The sequence below is a fragment of the Vombatus ursinus genome, unplaced genomic scaffold (genome assembly GCF_900497805.2).
Source record: "Vombatus ursinus unplaced genomic scaffold, bare-nosed wombat genome assembly UNPS02014877.1, whole genome shotgun sequence".
In the NCBI taxonomy this organism is placed as follows: Eukaryota; Metazoa; Chordata; class Mammalia; order Diprotodontia; family Vombatidae; genus Vombatus; species Vombatus ursinus.
Window position 1 is genome coordinate 2,622,848 of NW_020954655.1, and position 18,358 is coordinate 2,641,205.

The 18,358-nt window shown below is 37.4% G+C and overlaps 1 protein-coding gene across 2 annotated transcripts in view; it reads left to right on the top strand.

The window, feature by feature from the left end:
* TXNDC9 (thioredoxin domain containing 9) overlaps positions 1-3,866 on the top strand; it is a 16,027-nt gene extending 12,161 nt beyond the window's left edge. For both annotated transcript variants that reach the window (XM_027842580.1, XM_027842581.1), the window contains 2 exons: positions 1-76; positions 2,265-3,866. The exon at positions 1-76 ends at the window's left edge or, in 1 of these variants, runs on beyond it. In XM_027842580.1, the coding sequence (XP_027698381.1) occupies positions 1-76; positions 2,265-2,382 (194 nt within the window). In that variant the 3' untranslated portion in view covers positions 2,383-3,866. The remainder of the gene's footprint in view (positions 77-2,264) is intronic.
* The last annotated feature ends 14,492 nt before the right edge of the window (positions 3,867-18,358 follow it).

Below are 18,358 nucleotides of genomic sequence, written 5' to 3' on the forward strand. Positions count from 1 at the left end.
ATCTAGGGAATACAGATGACTTCACCACAGAAACTTTAGAATGGAGACTCGGTTGTTCTGATATTCTTAATTACAGGTAACTTTTTTAAATGGCATGTATTTGCTTTTATTTATGTTTTTGGTTGCTGTTTTTAGATTGCATTTTGTAATTTAGGATTATTTGGACAGAGCAAAAATAGGGCCCTAGTCAAGTTTGTAAGAATACAAATCTTTCTAAAAGAAAAGTATATTTGTAAAACTACACTTACAAAATAAGTGAGCAGAAGAATGCCTAAACATTCATGCAGATAGATTAATTAAGCCAAAGTGGTATTTACAGATAAAATTAAATTTTGGAACACTCTCAGTTTTGACACTTTTAGACTTAAGTATCATTCCCTGGAATGGTATATTCTCAGATTGAAGATAAACATATTTGTGTAATCCAAAATTGACTTTAAACATTATCATCAGTGAAAAATAGAGAATCTGCTTCTTCAAGAAAAATATTCTATTACAGATCATCAGCTGTATAACTTTACCTGTTGAACCCAAAATTTATTCAGTCTTCATCTTCTGTAATATACAATCTGAGAAAGTAAAATGAGCTTTCTAATTCCTGATTTATTTCTAAACTAACTTCAAAAAAAGCTCTGAGACACCCTCTTCTCCAAATAAAAATAGCTTATCTCTTTTTACAAGTCATAACATGTCATATCATCCTTTTGAGTCCCTTACCTGGTCTACAACAACAGCAAAAGGTAAAATGATGGGGATTATTACATCACTCCTTATTTTCCTTGCCCCTCCTTGAGCAGCTAAGTTCCTGATGAATACCTGCTTCATAAGCTAGAAAACTGTATCATTTCTTCTCATTCATCACACAAGATAGTTTATGGTTTTTTTTTTCTAGTTTTTTTTGTTTCCCTCCCACATTTCTTCTAGACATTCCCAAAGCCATTTCTACAATGAAAATAGATTGGGAAAACGTTTAATGTTTTAATGTTTAATTTAATGATTAAATGGTCCTGTTCTGTAGAGCCATAACCAGAAGAATAAGTTAAAAAAAAAAAAAGATTAAAATAGCCTTGCTTTTATTTATTTTTTCCCTGGATATCTTCCTGGACTGTTAACTGTTTCAAGTTAAGGAAACTGAGGTACATAGTGGTTTGTTGATCCTCCATAGAGTTTGTTTTTTGTTTGGGGGGGGAGCATTTTATCAAGGGAAATTATGTAAGGAGCAGCATTGGACTGGGTTAACTTCCAGGAAAAAAACAAATATCAAGTATGTCTAATGCTGACAACCATCACAAATCTTACTTTTTTCTTGGATTGTCTAACAGGGTGACCAATAACATTTTACAGATGGTTATTAACGAGAAAACAAAAAGGAGACAAGATTATTTTCCTTAAAAAAAAAAAGATAATTTCAATTTACCACATGCTAGGATTCATTTAACTTCACAGTTCTTAAGAAAGCTGCCAGTACTAGAGTTCTTTAAGTTCTCAGAAATGTTTTGTTTGTTTTTAAATAATTTTGGATAGTTTAGTAACCTGTGGTAAATAAATAGAACAATATTGAAATTAAGGAAAGGAAATACTTAATACAATTGTCCAAAGGCATACTAGGCAAGTGTATCCTCAATATTTGGGTTACTGCTCCCTAAAAGACAGTGAGATAACATGTAGAGAAGAGCATAAATTCTTTCTTACCACTGTGAGATCATTTGGTGTAATAATGTAGAAAGTATGTCATTTTACCTGCTCATTTTGTATAAACTTAAAAATTATTGTGCATTCAGTTTCCTAATGGGTTAAAGGAAAAAGTGTGTATTTTCTTTGTTACAATTTTAAATTCATATTTGCTCTACAACTATATTTAATTGCTTAGCTTTATAGATATATATTTACCAATACAGTGACATCTGCTGTATAAAGTACAAAATCCAGTGGTTTTTAAATGTCATTGCATTATTAGCCATTGAAAGACTTAAAGGAGACTATGTACTATTGCTCTCTAAAAAAAAACTCATTTATAGTACAGCTTGTTATAGACAAGTCTCATTCCCCAAAACACAGTATAAAACCATAAACATTAAAACTGTTAAATTACGAGTCTATAACAAAGATGTTAATCCTGCCTCCTGGTCTCCATGTTATTGAAGGAATTCCACTGTGAATTTTACTACAGGTGGAATTGTTCCAGTTGTTTGAACAACTCATATCTCATGATTATTCTCATATCTTTAAATAAAAGTTCCTTTTCATATTTCTTTGATTTTTAGTGGAAATTTGATGGAGCCACCATTTCAAAACCAAAAGAAATTTGGAACCAACTTCACAAAACTGGAAAAGAAAACCATCCGAGGAAAAATATACGATTCTGACTCTGATGATGACTAGAGCTCTGCTATAAATCTTTGTAAATCATCTTTTGTTTCTGCATACTTCAATTCTAGGAATGTTTTCTAAAGCCTATTATTTTCAGTACATTTGAACATGATGCTCATTTTCTATACAGTTTTATACAACTGAATCATGGAAGACATCTTAAATATTTTCTGTTTGGAGGTCATTTTTAGGTTGAAGAGAATATCTGAGCTCTTCTGAATTAATAGTAGAAAGTGACTGAATTCTTTCTATTTCTAGGATTAAGATTTATTTCCAAATGTGTTTTCTGTAGTCTCCATCTAAATGTGTTTATACCATTCAGTTACTGATTTCAAAATAACATCACAGGGAACTATTCCAGGATTGGCTTTTAAACAGCATTCTTTACTTTGTAGAGCCATATTCTGTGGCATTGACTAGAGTTACCACTTTGCACTCTTCATTTATAAAGGGTCTTTCACTTCTGGGATGTTCCAGATCAGCTGTCTAAAAACTGCCTGTTTACCAACCTTGAACACCATGTGGTAACGTTGAATTTGACTGACAACAAGTCAGCCATTCCAGACTTTGAAAATATTGCCTTATTCAAAAGATTAGATTTTACAATTCTAGCTTCCTTTTGTATTTTTGAGACAACTAAAAAGTAATAAGGTTATTTGGTAATCAGCAGATTAGAAAAAAAAACTTGGCAAGAACATGCTATAATGGAGGAGCAGTCAATGGGATGGCCCTCAAGAAATGAAACCCTTGAACAGCCTCCTTCCACCCCTTTGATCCCTTTCCCCAGAGCACTAGTAGAACTACACCTGACTGAATTTGAAGAGACACAGGCGGCAGTGAAGAGCTGTGCCTGGGGCAGCCCTGCAATACAGGATAGGCTCATAAATTTTAAGGGCCACTAGGTCATCCAGCCCTAAACCCCCATTTGATAGATGAAAAAACAAAAGTGTAAGTGACTTGCTGCAGGTCACATAGTAAGTATGTCAAAGAGGTGAGATTTGAAACCATATTCTCTGATTTCAAATCCAGTGCCCTTTCTACTGCCTCTTAAAAAAATAGATCAGTTCTTTGACATCTCTTAACATCATTAGTTGGGACTTTTTATTTGACCTCAGCAAGAAAAATAAAATAATCTGAATAATAGTGTTTAGTGTCTTGGTATTTAACATCTTTTTAGAGCAATACATTGCATTTCTTGAAGGAGTTTTTGGGAACCAGGCACTGACTCTGCTGGAGTTCAGGTGCTCAGTCATCCTGTATGATTGTAGATTGAGTAGGTTGTTGACAAGTTTTCAGGAATTAGCTCTGAACAAGTCCAAATCTGCCCCTGGAACTCAGCCTGACACTTTTAATGAACACCTGAGATTACCCCATCATATCACAGATCCCTGCCCTGTCCTGAGAGACAGGTTCTCATTTAAGCCCACCGATGCTGTAGCCACACGGTTTTTCCTCTACTAATTAATGGGAAATAAATTGAGTTTAAAAAGACAAAATACTTGAAGAGTATTGTTATTTGTACCTGATAAAAGGCTTTTGGTGATTTCCACAGAGCCAGCTTATTTACAGGAAGTATAGGAAAAAATTATACAGAAATATGTAGGGCAATGAATATAAAATGGCTTTTACTTTAATACATCATCAGTGCTTCAGGTTCCCCTTACAACCAAACTACTCTTGCCTTAACTCAGTCTATTTTAAGCTACATGGTTTTCCCTTATAAGCGTATTTAGTTGCTTTTTCATTCCTGTTTTAGAATTATGCAACTCTGCTGTCATTGAGCTACAGCTGTGTCAATCCTGTTTCCCACTAATTCAAAGAACATTCTATCCTTTGGTTTTATTTCAAACAAAACCCATTTAGGAATGCCTTACTTTATTTATTAGCTCTGGTGCTATGATGTGATTTGTGCCATCATGTTTGGCTTGCCTTTTTTTCTTCAGGTTTGGCTTTTTTGTTTTTTTGGCCAGAAAAATATTTGGATATCTAGGGAGGAAAAATACTCCCAACACACCAAAAAAAAAAACAAAAAAAACACATGGTTACAAATGGAGCCTTGTGATTTAAAGCTCCTAAAACCACTCAGTCCCAGACTAGCTGCCAAAGTCCTGCTTTTTCTTTTATAAACCCCAGAGTTTATGAACCTCCTTGCTCCTTTTCTATCATGGTCACCTCTCATTTTTCCACCTGAATTCTTGTCCGCCAAAATATTCCAGCAGAAGAGGATGCAGATCTCTATATTCTTCCCTCGTCTGCAATCTGAAATAAGCACATGACCCTAGTCAGACTTTGTAAAAATTTTTACTGCTAATCATTGTTTTATCAGAACATCAGATTTCTTCCTACTGGAAGCTCCCTCTCCTGATGAAATGAGGTATTTGTAAAGCACTTAGCACAGTGCCTGGCACGTAATAGGCACTTAATAAATGCTTTCCCACCCCTTTCCTGTAATGCATAGTAGCAATTGGTCTGTAGTTTATAGTCTTAATCAGAAGGGACTATATGACTGTAGCTAGGATGTGTTAACATTGTAATTAAGGCTGACCCCTAGCCTTTTTGTCATGCTGCCTCCCATAAGGTTTCATTATGTTCCCAATAGTTTTTGGAATGTTCTAGGTCCAGATTCCTTTAGTATGAGTCATTGGAGGAATCGTTAGATACATAGAGATTCTGCTCATAGCTGAGTCTTCAGAAATGAATATCCTGTACTTTGAGCCATCCTTGTACTTGCCAGCATTAGTTGGGGACTAGGGAGGTGTGGATAACTTCACTTATTATAGAGGTTTAGATAGTAAGGAAAGATTGGTTCAAGATCAAATATGTCATCGAGTTAGAAGTGATCATAAAAATACAGATGTCTTCAAGAGCGATAAGGATGGAGGAGCATGGTGGATAGACAGATCTATTTGAGATCTTAATGTGTGTAAAGTGGGACTGTCCATTATGATCATAAGATCTTAAGTTTAGAGCTAGAAGAGACCTTGGCAGTTAGTGCATAAGATAACGTCTTTCCTCAGTCCTTGACGTTCTCAGCAGCATGTGACACTTGAGCACTCTCTCACCACACACACTCTTCTTTTGGTTCTCCTGCCTGACTGCTTCTCAGTCAGTTGCTGCCTTATCTTCTGTATCATGTCCCTAACTGTGCATGTACCTCATCGCTCTATCTCAGACTCTCTTCTACTTTATTACTTAGAAAGTGACCTCATCATCTCCCATGGGTTGAACTATATCTGTATGAATGACTTTTGTATCTACCTGTCCAGCCATGGTCTCTCAGCTAAGCTGGAGGTAGACATTTCCATCTGCCTGTTGGACGTTTCAAACAGAATGCCCTATAGGCATCTCAAATTCACTGTGTCTGAGATCAAACTTGTTCTTTCTTTACCCAAGCCATCCTTTCTCTAAATTCCCTCTTTCTGTCCAGGGCACCACCATGCTCCCAGTCACTGAGGATTAAAACTTCCATGTCATCCCTGACCTCTCTCCCTCACCCTGTATATCCAGTCATTTGCCAAATCTTAGCAGTTTAATCTTGACATTTCTTGTTTTCCTCTTTTCTACTCGATTGACCTCCACATTAGTCTAGGCCTCCTTCACCTCTTGCCTAGACTATTGCAATAGCCTCTTCATTGCCTTTGCCTAAACCTCTTACCCTTTCTAATCTGTCTTCCACCAGAAACCACCAAAATGATTTTCCTCCAGCTCTGTTCTGAGTCACTCCCCTACTGGATAAAATGAATGGCACCGTATTACCCTTAGATGTTTAAATATCTTCATTTGGTATTTTAGTATCTTAACAACCCACCTTCCCAGCCGTATAGCTGTTGTACTTGCTTCTTGCGGCTGTTGTTTGGGACCAGATGAAATCCTACAATCTGCAGTTCAGCCAGACTGCCCCTCTTGCTGCACCTCACACCGAGCCATCCGTCTGCTATCTCCAGCCACACCTTTGGCTGACTGGCTATCTGCTTGAAATGTACTTCCAAACTGATCAAGCACCACCCTCAACATAAAGTGTTTCCTAATGTTCCCCCACCACCACCCACTCCCTCACCTTCTAATGCTCTCCCTCCAAAAAATTTACCTCTTATTTATTTTATATGTGTTATGTGTACACTTAGTTATATACATGTCTCCTCTGATAGACTGTAAGCTCCTCGAGGGCAGGGACTTTTACTTTTGACTTTGTATCCCCAATGCCTAGCATAGTGTCTGACAACGTGGTAGGTGCTTAATAAATGCTTATTGTTTGATCAGGCCTCAGTTTCCTAAATTAAATAATTAAATGGGGGTGGGAGGGAGATTAGACCTGAAGATATATAAGGTCTCTCATCTCGAAATCCTATGATATTCCCTTGAGCTTCAGGGTATCCTGGCCTTGGTATTACCTCCTGTGTCCTTCCTACAGTTCTTAGAATTCCTGCTCTCTGACTTACTTAGTTGTCCTGAAGCACACCCACATTTGTTAAGATTAATTCCACTTGTGGTACAGCCTATCTTCACCTATTTCATAGGGTTGTGGTGAGATTTAAATGAGATAATGTAGTATATGAAACTTTTCAAACTTTACAGCCATATGTTTACATCAGTTATTAATCCCCATTGTTCTGTGCTAGCATCTGGTCCTAGTTCTAGAAGACATGTGGTTTCAGTGACAACTGTCATCATCCCCTGAATCTTAATGTGCTTTGTATCGGCTTCCTCCAAGACTTAGCATTTAAAAACTCAAGCCCTGTTGAATAAGTATTTCCACTCGGTGGGTGGCAGCTCGTTTGCAGAGGAGATGATTCATTATCTTGAGCCCTGCAAGTGTTCTTTTTCTTCGTCCAGGAAACCACTTTCTTAGCTTTTCTTTAATGATTCACAGTCCTTTTATCTTCTACCTCTACTCCTATATGAGTTTTGTAGAATCTGATGAGATTTTTCAAAAGAAAAAATACTTATATAATATGGTAACAATGAACAATTACCACCAGAATTCTTCATAGTTCTCATGAAATTGCATCCATCTGTGTTCAAAATATAAGTAGTCTGTTATTCTGGAGGGCATTTTATAGGTATAGTAAAAAGAACTCTGGATTAGGGGTCAGGAGAGGTGGTTGGAGGAGATGATCTCTCATCTTTTCCAGCTTTAAACCTATGACTACCTTGTCCTGGTCTGAATTCTAGTTCCAGCTTTCACATTAACAAAACTGTAACCTTGGGCAAGTCCCTTAAATCTCTTTAGGCCCCCGTCTCCTCATTTGTAAAAACAAACAAACAAACAAAAAACAAAAAAACAAGGGATTGATTGAACTAGATAACTTCCAAAAAGTGTCCATTTCTAAAATTCTATCATTTTTTATCTATACAGCAAAATAAGTTTTTTTTAAAAATGCCTATATTAAAGGATTTCATTGTTCTACATCAGAGGGGCTATTTCTGAATGTAACTTCTACCACTTTTAGAATAGTTTTTCACTTAGGAATTTAAAAAGTAACATGGTAAAATTTCATTGAATTGAGTCTAAAAAGGGGGAAGACGAGAATAGAGACTGAGTCTGTGATTTTGTTGGTTTCGAGAACTCAGATGAGCAGGTTGGCGCCTTTCCTACAATCTGTAGTCTTAGAGAACTGCTTAGGGCACTAAAAAGTTAAGTCTCAACTAATGAGGAATTACTGTTACAGGTGTACAAGATTTAATGGTTGGGTGGAATTCAGTTACTGTCAAAGATGAGAACAGAAAAAGAATCTCTGCCATTTCTATTTCTTTTTTTATATCCTTTATTCATACCTAAACCTAGGAATTCATGTTTGGATACCCAAAAGGATCTGTGATTCCCTCCATCAATGCAGCTTGCATCCCATTCATGACCAGTCATCCTGTGAGATTCTTGTTAATATCCTGGGGGGGAGGGAGTCTATCCAACATGCAGAAGAAAGTTTTCCTCAGTTTCTCCCAACATATCTAAAGTAACACCCTTCCAGTCCCTCCATCATCCCTCCTTCTTGTCACATGGCCAGCTCATCATCTCTTCCAGTGGTTAGGATACATAACCTGAATATAGCAGTTTTTGTTTCATTATTATAAAATAGTTGGATAACAACACTCAGCACTGACATATCCCAGTTGATCTTATCCACAGCCCCACCCCCAGGCAGTACAATAGCTATTATCACCCCCATTTTACATATTTTATTGACCCAGTAAACAAGGCTTAAAAACTTGAGTTAAGTGAGTGACTCAAGGTCACCCAGTTTATCAGTGGTAGGATTCCAACCCCACTCTTCTTGAGTCCTGTGCCTGGGGGAGGGGTGAATTTCCAGTACACAGTGCTACCATTTATCAGCTAAACACCCCCATTTTTGTCTTGATGCAAGACAAATAAAGGAAACTATTTTTCTTTTACTCTCAGAACTCTCAGAAACATCAGAACAGAAATGTATTTCTGCTGAAGTCTTTGATAATGATGAGGTTTAATTTTCAGTATATGGTACCTTTAAAGAAAAAACTTACAGCCAGTATATTATGAGTTAATGTGCGTATTTGGAAGATGCTATACTGATCTTTGTAACTTTGTTCTTTATGTGTAATAATCATCAAGGAAGTGGTGTTGGTGATGGGGACTTATTTTTTTTATAATAATTCAGATTTATATGGTTTTATGGTTTACAAAGTACCTTTATCCCCAGTAAGAAAGTAGCTTGACTTAAGTTCACCTGACTTGTAAGAACAAAAGGACTTGAATTCAGGTTCAGGAGAAAGTGAAGGCCTTTTTTGTTGTTTAGTTGTTTTTCAGTCATATCCAGTTTTATGACCCCTTTTGGGGTTTTCCTGGCAAAGGTACTGGAGTGGTTTGCTATTTCCTTCTCCAGTTCGTTTTATAGATGAGGAAACTGAGGCAAACAGGATGAAGTGACTTACCCAGGGTCACACAGCTAGTAAGTGTCTGAGGCCAGATTTGAACTCAGGAAGAGTTCAAGGCCTGACACTCTAAACTCCAGCCACTACCTAACTGCCTTTAACCCATGTCTATTCTAAAATAACTTCTCCTAGGTAGATATGCCCTCACCTCCTTGAACTGAGGAAGGAATCCTCCAAGGGTATTTTATTTTTCAGTGGGTTTAACACTTTTAGGCTGCAAAATGGTTCTATTCATAGAAGCCATCAGGGAATCTTAGAAATCATGTGATCATCTAGACTGCTCATCACCACCACCACCCTGTCCTGTGCCATTTTGCAGATGAGAAATGTGAAGCCCAGAGAAGTTGTGACTTGTTCAAGGTACTTCTTAGACAGGTTGTAAGTAGCAGGTGGTGTTTTATGGTTCAATGACTAGGAACCTAATTAAGCATTATCCATGAGGCAGCCAGCACTAGCTCCTCCCAGATTTGAGTTGGGAAATAATTTCTGGTAAATGTACCCCATGTGGCTTGAGGCCCCACCCCAGTGTGAAACTGAGTCTCTCTGAAGTACTTGCAACCTGTAGTAACTCCTGTTACTACTCTGATAACAAAAACCTGAGCAAACAACTGCATAGAATCAACAAGGACATTTAACTGGAATAGAAAAGAAAACAAAAACCTTAAATGCATTGTCAGAATAATGGCACCCAAATGAGAGCCAGTCCCTTTTTTAGATGAGGTCGATTGAAAGAATTCAGGTGACTTGCCCAGGGTCACACAGCTAGTAAATATCTGAGGGCTTCTAACTTATATCTTTCTATCTTCAAGTCTCACGTGGGGAAGGGGAATGATGTATAAGGATCCTGGAAAGGGAATTTGGGGCCAGGTTGTGAAGGGCTTTAAAAGCCAAACAGATGAGTTTGTATTTGATCCTAGAAGCAATAGGGAATGACTGGAGTTTATTGAACAGAGGTTGTAATAGTGAGATCTGCACTTTTGAAAAATCTCTTCAATTTTTTTGAAAAATCACTTCTACTTGGAGTAGAGGTGGAGGGAATTGAGTCTGTATCCTTGACATCTAAAAGGATGCCTTGTATAAAGGAGGTAGGGCAGAGAATAAGCATTTATATAGCACCTACCATGTGCCCAGCGCTGTGCTAAGTGGTTTTAAAAAATTACTCATTTGATCCCCACAACAACTCTTTGAGGTAGGTGCTATTATTATCCCTATTTTACACTTGAGAAAACTGGGGCAATTACCCCTATTTTACACTTGAGGAAACTGGGGCAGACAGAGGTTAAATGACTTATTCACAGTCACACAGCTAGTAGGTATCTGAGGTTTAATTTGAACTCAGGTCTTCCGCATTCCAAGCCCAGCTGTTCTATTCATTGTACCACCAGCTGCCTCAGGTACTTCATAAATGTGTGTTAGTTTGAATTGAATAAGTTTAATAAACATCTATCTTGGTAAACAATTTGTGATCCATCAAAAATCCTGGAATTCAGTAGTACTAAATGGAGTAAAATCCTTTTCATTATCTAGTTTTTTGGTCAGTTCTAATAACAAGCTACTGTATGAATTTCACCCATATTTGTTTGTAAATTCCTACTTCTCCTTCCATTTGTGCCCAGAAGGAGCACCTCTCTTCTCATCCAGGACTTTACCCTTTCCTGATGCCCCAGAAAGATGCCTTAGTTCTACCAGACACACGGATTATTGCAGACAATGACATAGGCAGCCCAGGCTTTTAGGATCTGTGATCTGTGTTCAAAAGTGCCCACCATTCCCTACATCCCAACCCAGAGGGAAAACTTTGAGGAAGAAATAAGCTGATGAGACCTTTGGCAGTCAAAATCAATTTTTATCTTTGTTTTTGCCTAATCCCTTGAATTCCTTTCCTGGAATTCTCATGCCTCATTTTCCCCGCCCTTGCCATTGGACTGGTCCTTGGGGCCTCATTTTTACCCCTTCTCTACCTTAAATGTCTTTCCTATACTCTTCAGTATTTTAATAAATATGTGTTCTGGGTCTGTTTGTTTTTTCTTAATGTAATAGAATGTAACTCAAAACAACCGAATCATAACTCACCAATTAGGTACTTTTTAGAATCTTAAAGGTTGGTTTATATTATAGCACAATCTTGTGTGATGGTGAAAGAGAGCTACAGAAATAATTAAGAAAATGGTTTAATGCATGATGGTGGAGCTGTGACTTCATACAAGCATTCTGGAAAGCAACTTGGAATTATGCAAATAAAGTGGCTAAAATGTTAATACCCTTTGATCCAGAGATTCCATAGCTAGGTATACATACCAAGGAAGTCATTGACAAAAAATATTGGCCATATATAGGCCAAAATATTTATAGCAGCACTGTTTATGGTAGCAAAGAACTGGAAAGGAAGTAGATACTCATCATTTGGGGAATGAATAAGAAAAATTATGATACATGAATACAATGGAATATTACTTTGTATAGGAAGCAACAAATTTGATGAGTACAAAGAAGCATCAAAAGACTTACATGACCTCGTGAAAAGTGAAGTAAGCAAGGCCAGGAAAATTGTATATACACAGTGACTATAACAGTATAAACGAGAAGAACAGTCATGACGAAGTGATCAAAGCCTCCACTTGAGAAAGCTTCCATGCAAGCCATGCTCACCTCTAACCTGGCTCAACATCTGACTCTTCAGAAGTATAGTTTTCCATATTGCCTAAGGAGAGTAATTTTACTCCTCTCCTTTTTAGCTCCCTTTTTTATGTTCTCTTCCCTCATTAGAATTTAAGTTACTTGAAGGCAGGGATTGTCTTTCTTTTTGCTTATATTAATATTACCAGGCATTTAGAACAATGCCTTGTATGTGTTTAATTTCTAATCTAATCAAAACTGAATGTTGAATCATAAAGAACAAACTTTGTCCCAAAGAACAGATCTGAGAAGACCTATTCCTTTGCAGATGTGGAATTTCACATGTGTGGAACATTGAATACTTTTTCAATGTTTTGATCAGCTTTACTGATTTTTTTTCTCTTTTTAAAAAATCATTTGTTATAAGGAATAATTCTCTAAGAGGGAATAGGGATATATATAGGGTGGAAATCTAGGAAATGGGAAAACAAGATATCAATTAAAATCTAATTTTTTAAAATTGGCCTGAAAGAAGAGATATGAGTAGACACCTCCCCCCCTCCTTTATAGAACTTGGGGTTCACAAATGTGGAACATTACATATAATGTCACATTTTTTCAATGTATCGATGGGTTTTCCTGAATTTTTTCTCTCTTTTTAAAAAATTCTTTTTTTATGATATAAAAATAGGTATTCATTGACAGGTACTGCTACGAATCATACTTATCAACATGCTGAAAGACCTTTTAAAACCCAGTTTATTATATGCTCTGAGCACGGCCACATGGTACACAAAACCAATAGACCCCAAGTAACATTTTGAAGACTCTTTAATTACATCAGCAAGAAAGACAAAATTGGAATTTTACAGAAGATAAAGGGGAAAGTTAAGATTTACACATCAAAGAACCAATAGTAGAAGGGGAAGATTTAAATTAAATCGATGTCAATATCAGGTAAAATAACAATTCGATCAGCAAATCCTATTTGAACTGGATTTTAACTGGAATTTGTAGATCGAGTAGGAACTAACCAGATAGCACCAGGTCTAAAGTTAGATGTCCCAGCTAAAATAAATTGGGGTAATAAAGCTGAGCCAGAAATTCTTCTATCTTCAACCAGAGCTGAATTTTTGCTATCTCAGCTAATTTCAAAAAGGCTTCAGCTAGTTACATGATTTGCTATCAGGCAAAATGGCGGCAATACTAAAATTCTCTTATGAGAGTTAGGAGGGATGAATCTCTGAAAGGTATTAAAGGAAGGAATATAGGAGAAAATCTAAACAATGTAAAAACATGAATTTTCCTTTTTCTACAATATCTGGAGCCTATGTCTTATGAAAATTACAGAGATAAAAACTCCAGGGCACAGATGTCTCAATCCTGTTAACTGTGACAATTGACTCCTCTCTCACAGTGAAGTCTGCTTTTCTAGGGAGGATGTCATCATGAGTCTCCTCTAGAGGCCCAAGCCTAGGGCTGTGTCTGAGGCAACCTGTTGAGAATAGCATAGAAACAAAAGGTTTCCTTTAAGTGAACCTTTTTCACAAAAGATAAGGAAGTTTCCTACTGTTCCATGACTACCACACACCACACACCCTTCAGTTCAGAGGGACTATTTCTTAGCTGTGATACACTGGTTACAAGTGTACTTGAAAACTCTATTAAATAGTGATACTGTTGGGATTCACGGGCACCCCAAAATGTTAGGGTACACCAGAATAACGAGGAATAGACACATAGGTCGCAGTATCAAATGAATTCTCTCCAACTGTCTCCAAGTTAATAAAGGCATTTATTGGGGTGACGAACCCAGCAGGCCCTGCTCCCCATGGGAGACAGAGCTCCAGGACCATACTCCCTATGGAAAGCAGAGCACTTATCCAGGTTAGGGGTCTGGTCTAAATACAGTTTGACAGGATGGGGCGGGGGGTTACCACAGTTTAAGAAAATGGGAGGGGGAACAGGAGAGGAGGGTTAGTACTGCTCCAGAATGTCACATAGTCCATACAGATAAGCAAAGGGAACAGGAAAGGGGGAAGGGGAGTGCTGCTTTGGAATGTCTGGAATGTCAGGTAGTGTCTGTGTGCCTACAGATAAGCCCACTGTGGGGGGCTTCAATGCCCAGTCTTCTTGATCACTTTTCTGGCTGGTCACATCCTGCATTTCATCTCCCATCTCACATCCTGCATCCTGCTTGCTCCATCTGCCTCAAATACGCCTGTCTGCCCCATCAATACTTGATGGTAAATACCACATCCATGAAGCAACAAACACAGTACACCACCCCGCTCCCTCCTAAAATACTTCTGCTCATTAACACATTTCTTAAGACTCAACAGACATATTGAGTGTCTATTATGTTCACAGGGGATCCAAGAATGAAAAACAACACAGTCACTGCCTTCTTGGAGGATTGTTAGTAAAACACTCAAAGAACATATAATGATGGTCTCATAAAGGCCCTGCCCCACCTGGCTTTGTAACAAAATCAGAGATGAAAGAATTCAAGAATTATAGGTCAGCCTCTGGGTCATTCATTGAGGCCAAGCTGATGTGGTTTTCCGTAGCCAGTCCTAATGAAAGCTAATTGCTCGCATTCTTGACTGCCCACATACATCCATACCAATTCTGACAATCAGCTGACCCTTCAGTGTCTAAGACAATTGAGATTAGTAAACTGAAATTTCTGGGCTTGACCCAACAGGTCAGGGTTTCAAGCCCATTCAGGTTTTTCAACCTTAATCACTTTGGGGGGGTCTAGGATGTGGCTTTTGGATTATTTGTTTGTTTTCCCAATAATATTGTGTAATTTCTAAATGGGAAGGGCACTTTTCCCTGGAATTCCCAGAAGTGACAACTATAGTTTCATGATAGAACTTTTCAAGATAAGAAATAGGAAGTTTAGCATGTTTCTTCAAGATTGGTAAGCAAAACAATAGGTGTGTATATGTGTGTGTATAAGTTTGTTGCCCTTTGTCACCAAGGAAGATGCCAGGGATAATAATAATAACAATAACTAGCATTTATATAGTGCTGTAAGTTTTGCTAAAGTGCAGTGACTTGCCCAGGGTCACACAGCTACTAAGTATCTGAGGTAAAATTCCAAATCAAGTCTCTCTCATTCCAAATCCCTTGCTCTGTACCCTTGGGATGAACACAGTTTGTCCCACAGGAATGAATGATGCTCTTTACTCTGCCTTGTATCACATTGTCAAGGCCACAGGTTCCTCACTTCTGGATTAGGGTGCAGTAGTACAATAGGAAAGAGTTAAATAAGATGATTTAGAAAGAGAAAAATCAGAGAGAATGGTAATGAAAGGAAGGTCAAGCATAGTACTGAAGACCTGGAAAGAAAGTTTTTACCATCAAAGTTCAACATCAGAAATGGATATGGTTTTTATTAGTGGAAGTGATATTAAAGATGATACATTGCCATCTTGTTCTATTTGTATCCCAGCATTTAACAGAGTTTTTTGTACATAAATGCTTTTTCATTCATTCATTCATTCATTCATTCATTCACTCACATAAAGAGGCTCATGTCTCTGCCTTCCTGGGATAAGAGTTGAGTTTAGGATGAGCTATGTGGAACTATAGAAAAGTTCCTTTATATCCTACTATGTATATAAAACTACAAAGGAGAATGGATTGTCTATAGAAATAGACCCTCCTGTATCTAGTCCCCTTTCTGCATCTGAGCCCTATCTCTTATGTCTTGGTGACTGAAGATGATGGTGTAACTTTTCTCTCATTCATCCATACTTCAGCATTTTCCAGACACAGATAAAGAAAAGTATAGGCATTTAATGGGAGTAGGAGGTAGGGCAGAGAATATTTGGTTGGTTGATTAAACATTTCTGGCTTTCATAGTGCATTCTTTTTTTGAGGGGAGTGGGGAGATAGATTGAAAGAGAGTGAGAGAAGAGAGAAAGAAAATATGGCAATTGAAGAAATTATTCTAACAAAAGAAAAATGAGAGACATCAAATAAAATCAATCATAAAATAGTAGGCAATGGGTGGAATAAGAAAAAAATGCAATTAAAATTTCAAACATTTTTGAACCCCTAAAATTTGGGGAATTAAATTTGTTTTAAGACATCCTTTGATTTGAGGGCAATATTGCTGGCCAGATTCACTTCAAAAACGTTCATTTTGTCAATATTGATTCTTAGGGTAGCTTGAGGTTGCTTGAATTAGGTCTGCTAGGAGAAACCAGTTCCTAACTCCAGATAAAACAATAAATTATGACGAAAAAGAGTTTATAATTATTCAGAGTGATCAAATTCCTATCCTGTATTAGCAGCAGCAAGGAGTTAGATGAATATATTTCTCAGTCAGATATGTGTGGGGTAGAATGAAGGTCCCAAGACATTCTCTTTATTTCCTGGCCTTTTTATTAAGCCTAGAAAATCTTGATTATCTAGAAAATTTGTCGTGTGGTTTAAATTCAAAAATAATCACAATTTAGGCATGTGAAGGTAATCACCCTTCACAGAATTCTTCTTTCCATTCACAAAGAGCAAATGGAAGCTGACACCCTAAATGCAAACAGGAGAGGATGAAATGTGCAGAATCAACAGGGTTCTCATCAGGCCAGCCAAAGTCCTAATTCCCCCCATGCCATCACTCTGTATCTCATAAAATAAAAAGTACATTTTACACAATACCAAATGTCCTCAGTCTTAGCTTTCCTAATGCTGTAATGAATACCCTCATTACTAAATATATCATTACACAGAAAGAACTTGGATGCCGGCATAAAGCTCTGAGGCATTTCCAGTTCTGAGAATGGGATGTTCCCAGTACACTGTTTCTATTGAGAAAAAAAAAAAAAGCCAGAGAGTAGAGAGTGTAAATTTGCCTAGGAGGAGGGGAGAGGAAAGCAAACAAAGAGAGAATTGAGTGGTAAGGTAGGAAAAAACAAATTGTTTGCTCTGGTTATCTTTGAATACAACTCTTTAGTGTCTTTTGATGACTTTCCATCACTATAGACTAAAAGTGTAGGATCTCTTTGGGCCATCTCCCATAACTCACACTCACAGATTGGGTTTCCAAGAGGACAATTGCCCCACGTTCAAGGTACTCCGTGAATCCACATTCCTAAAATTATGGCTAAGGAGTCCCCACTGATATGTTTACTGTTCAATAGAAAGTCAGAGGACATAATTATCTTAGAGCAAAGACATTTAATAGAGTAGCATATTAAGATTTATATTATAGCATTGCCCCCCAAATCCTAGAACACACTTCTGCAAATGTGTATGTATACATATACACATATGTATATATATGTATACATATACACACATGTATATATGTATACATATACACATATACATATATATATACATACACACGTATACATGTGCATATGTAAGTAAAGCATCCATGAAGAGAATGAACAAATCATGTATAAAGATCCCCTCTCAAACGTGGAGAATACAACATGGGAGCTCAATTTCAACTCCAATGCTACAGGACCCCTTATGTCTTCTTGTGATATCATTGTGTAACTCCTCACCAGGTACAATGTCTGCCTGAGTGTGTGGCCTTGCTAGTTAGCCATAATTTCTACCCCCAGCTTCACTACACTAGTTGACCATAGTCTCTATAGAGTAGACAAACTCCAGCTGAATTCCTCAGATGAGGCACTGCCAGGCTCTGAGGTACCACCTCACACTCATCAAATTGACTAAATTGCCCCCCCAAAAAAAAGAAAGAAAGAAAGAAAATGAGAAATGCTGAAAGAGTTGTAGAAAAATGGGGATTGTAAAGTATTGTTGATGGAACTGTGAACTGATCCAACCATTCTGGAAAACAACTTGTAACTATGCCCAAAAGCCAATTAAACTGTGGATATCCTTTGACCCAGCAATACAACTATTAGGTCAATACACCACAGAGACCAAAGAAGGAGAAAAAGAACCCATATGTATAAAAATAATTTTAGCAGCTCTTTCTTGTGGTAGCAAAGAATAGGAAACTGAAGAGATGCCCATTAATTGGGAATTCGCTGAACAAGTTATGGTATATGAATGTGATGGTGGAATATTGTACTATAAGAAATTATAAAGAAGATGGCTTCAAAAAAACCTGGAAGTCTTGTATGAATTGATGTGGAATGAAATGAGAAGAATCAGTAGAAAAATGTATACACTAACAATTATATTGAAAGGACAATCAACTCTGAAAGACTTAGAATCAATCCTGATCAACACAATGACCAACCACAATTCCAAAGAACTCAAGATGAAACATGCTATCCATCTCCAGATAGAGAAGCAATTAACTCAGAGTATAGAGTGAAACTTATTTTCTTCTCCTTCTTTCTCCCTTTTTTTTTACCTGAACATGGTTAATGTGAGAATTTGTTTTGCATGACTATAGATATTGGCAATGGGCTTTGTTTTCCTTGCCTTCTCAATGAGATGGGGGGGGGGGGGGGGGGGGGGGGGGGGGGGG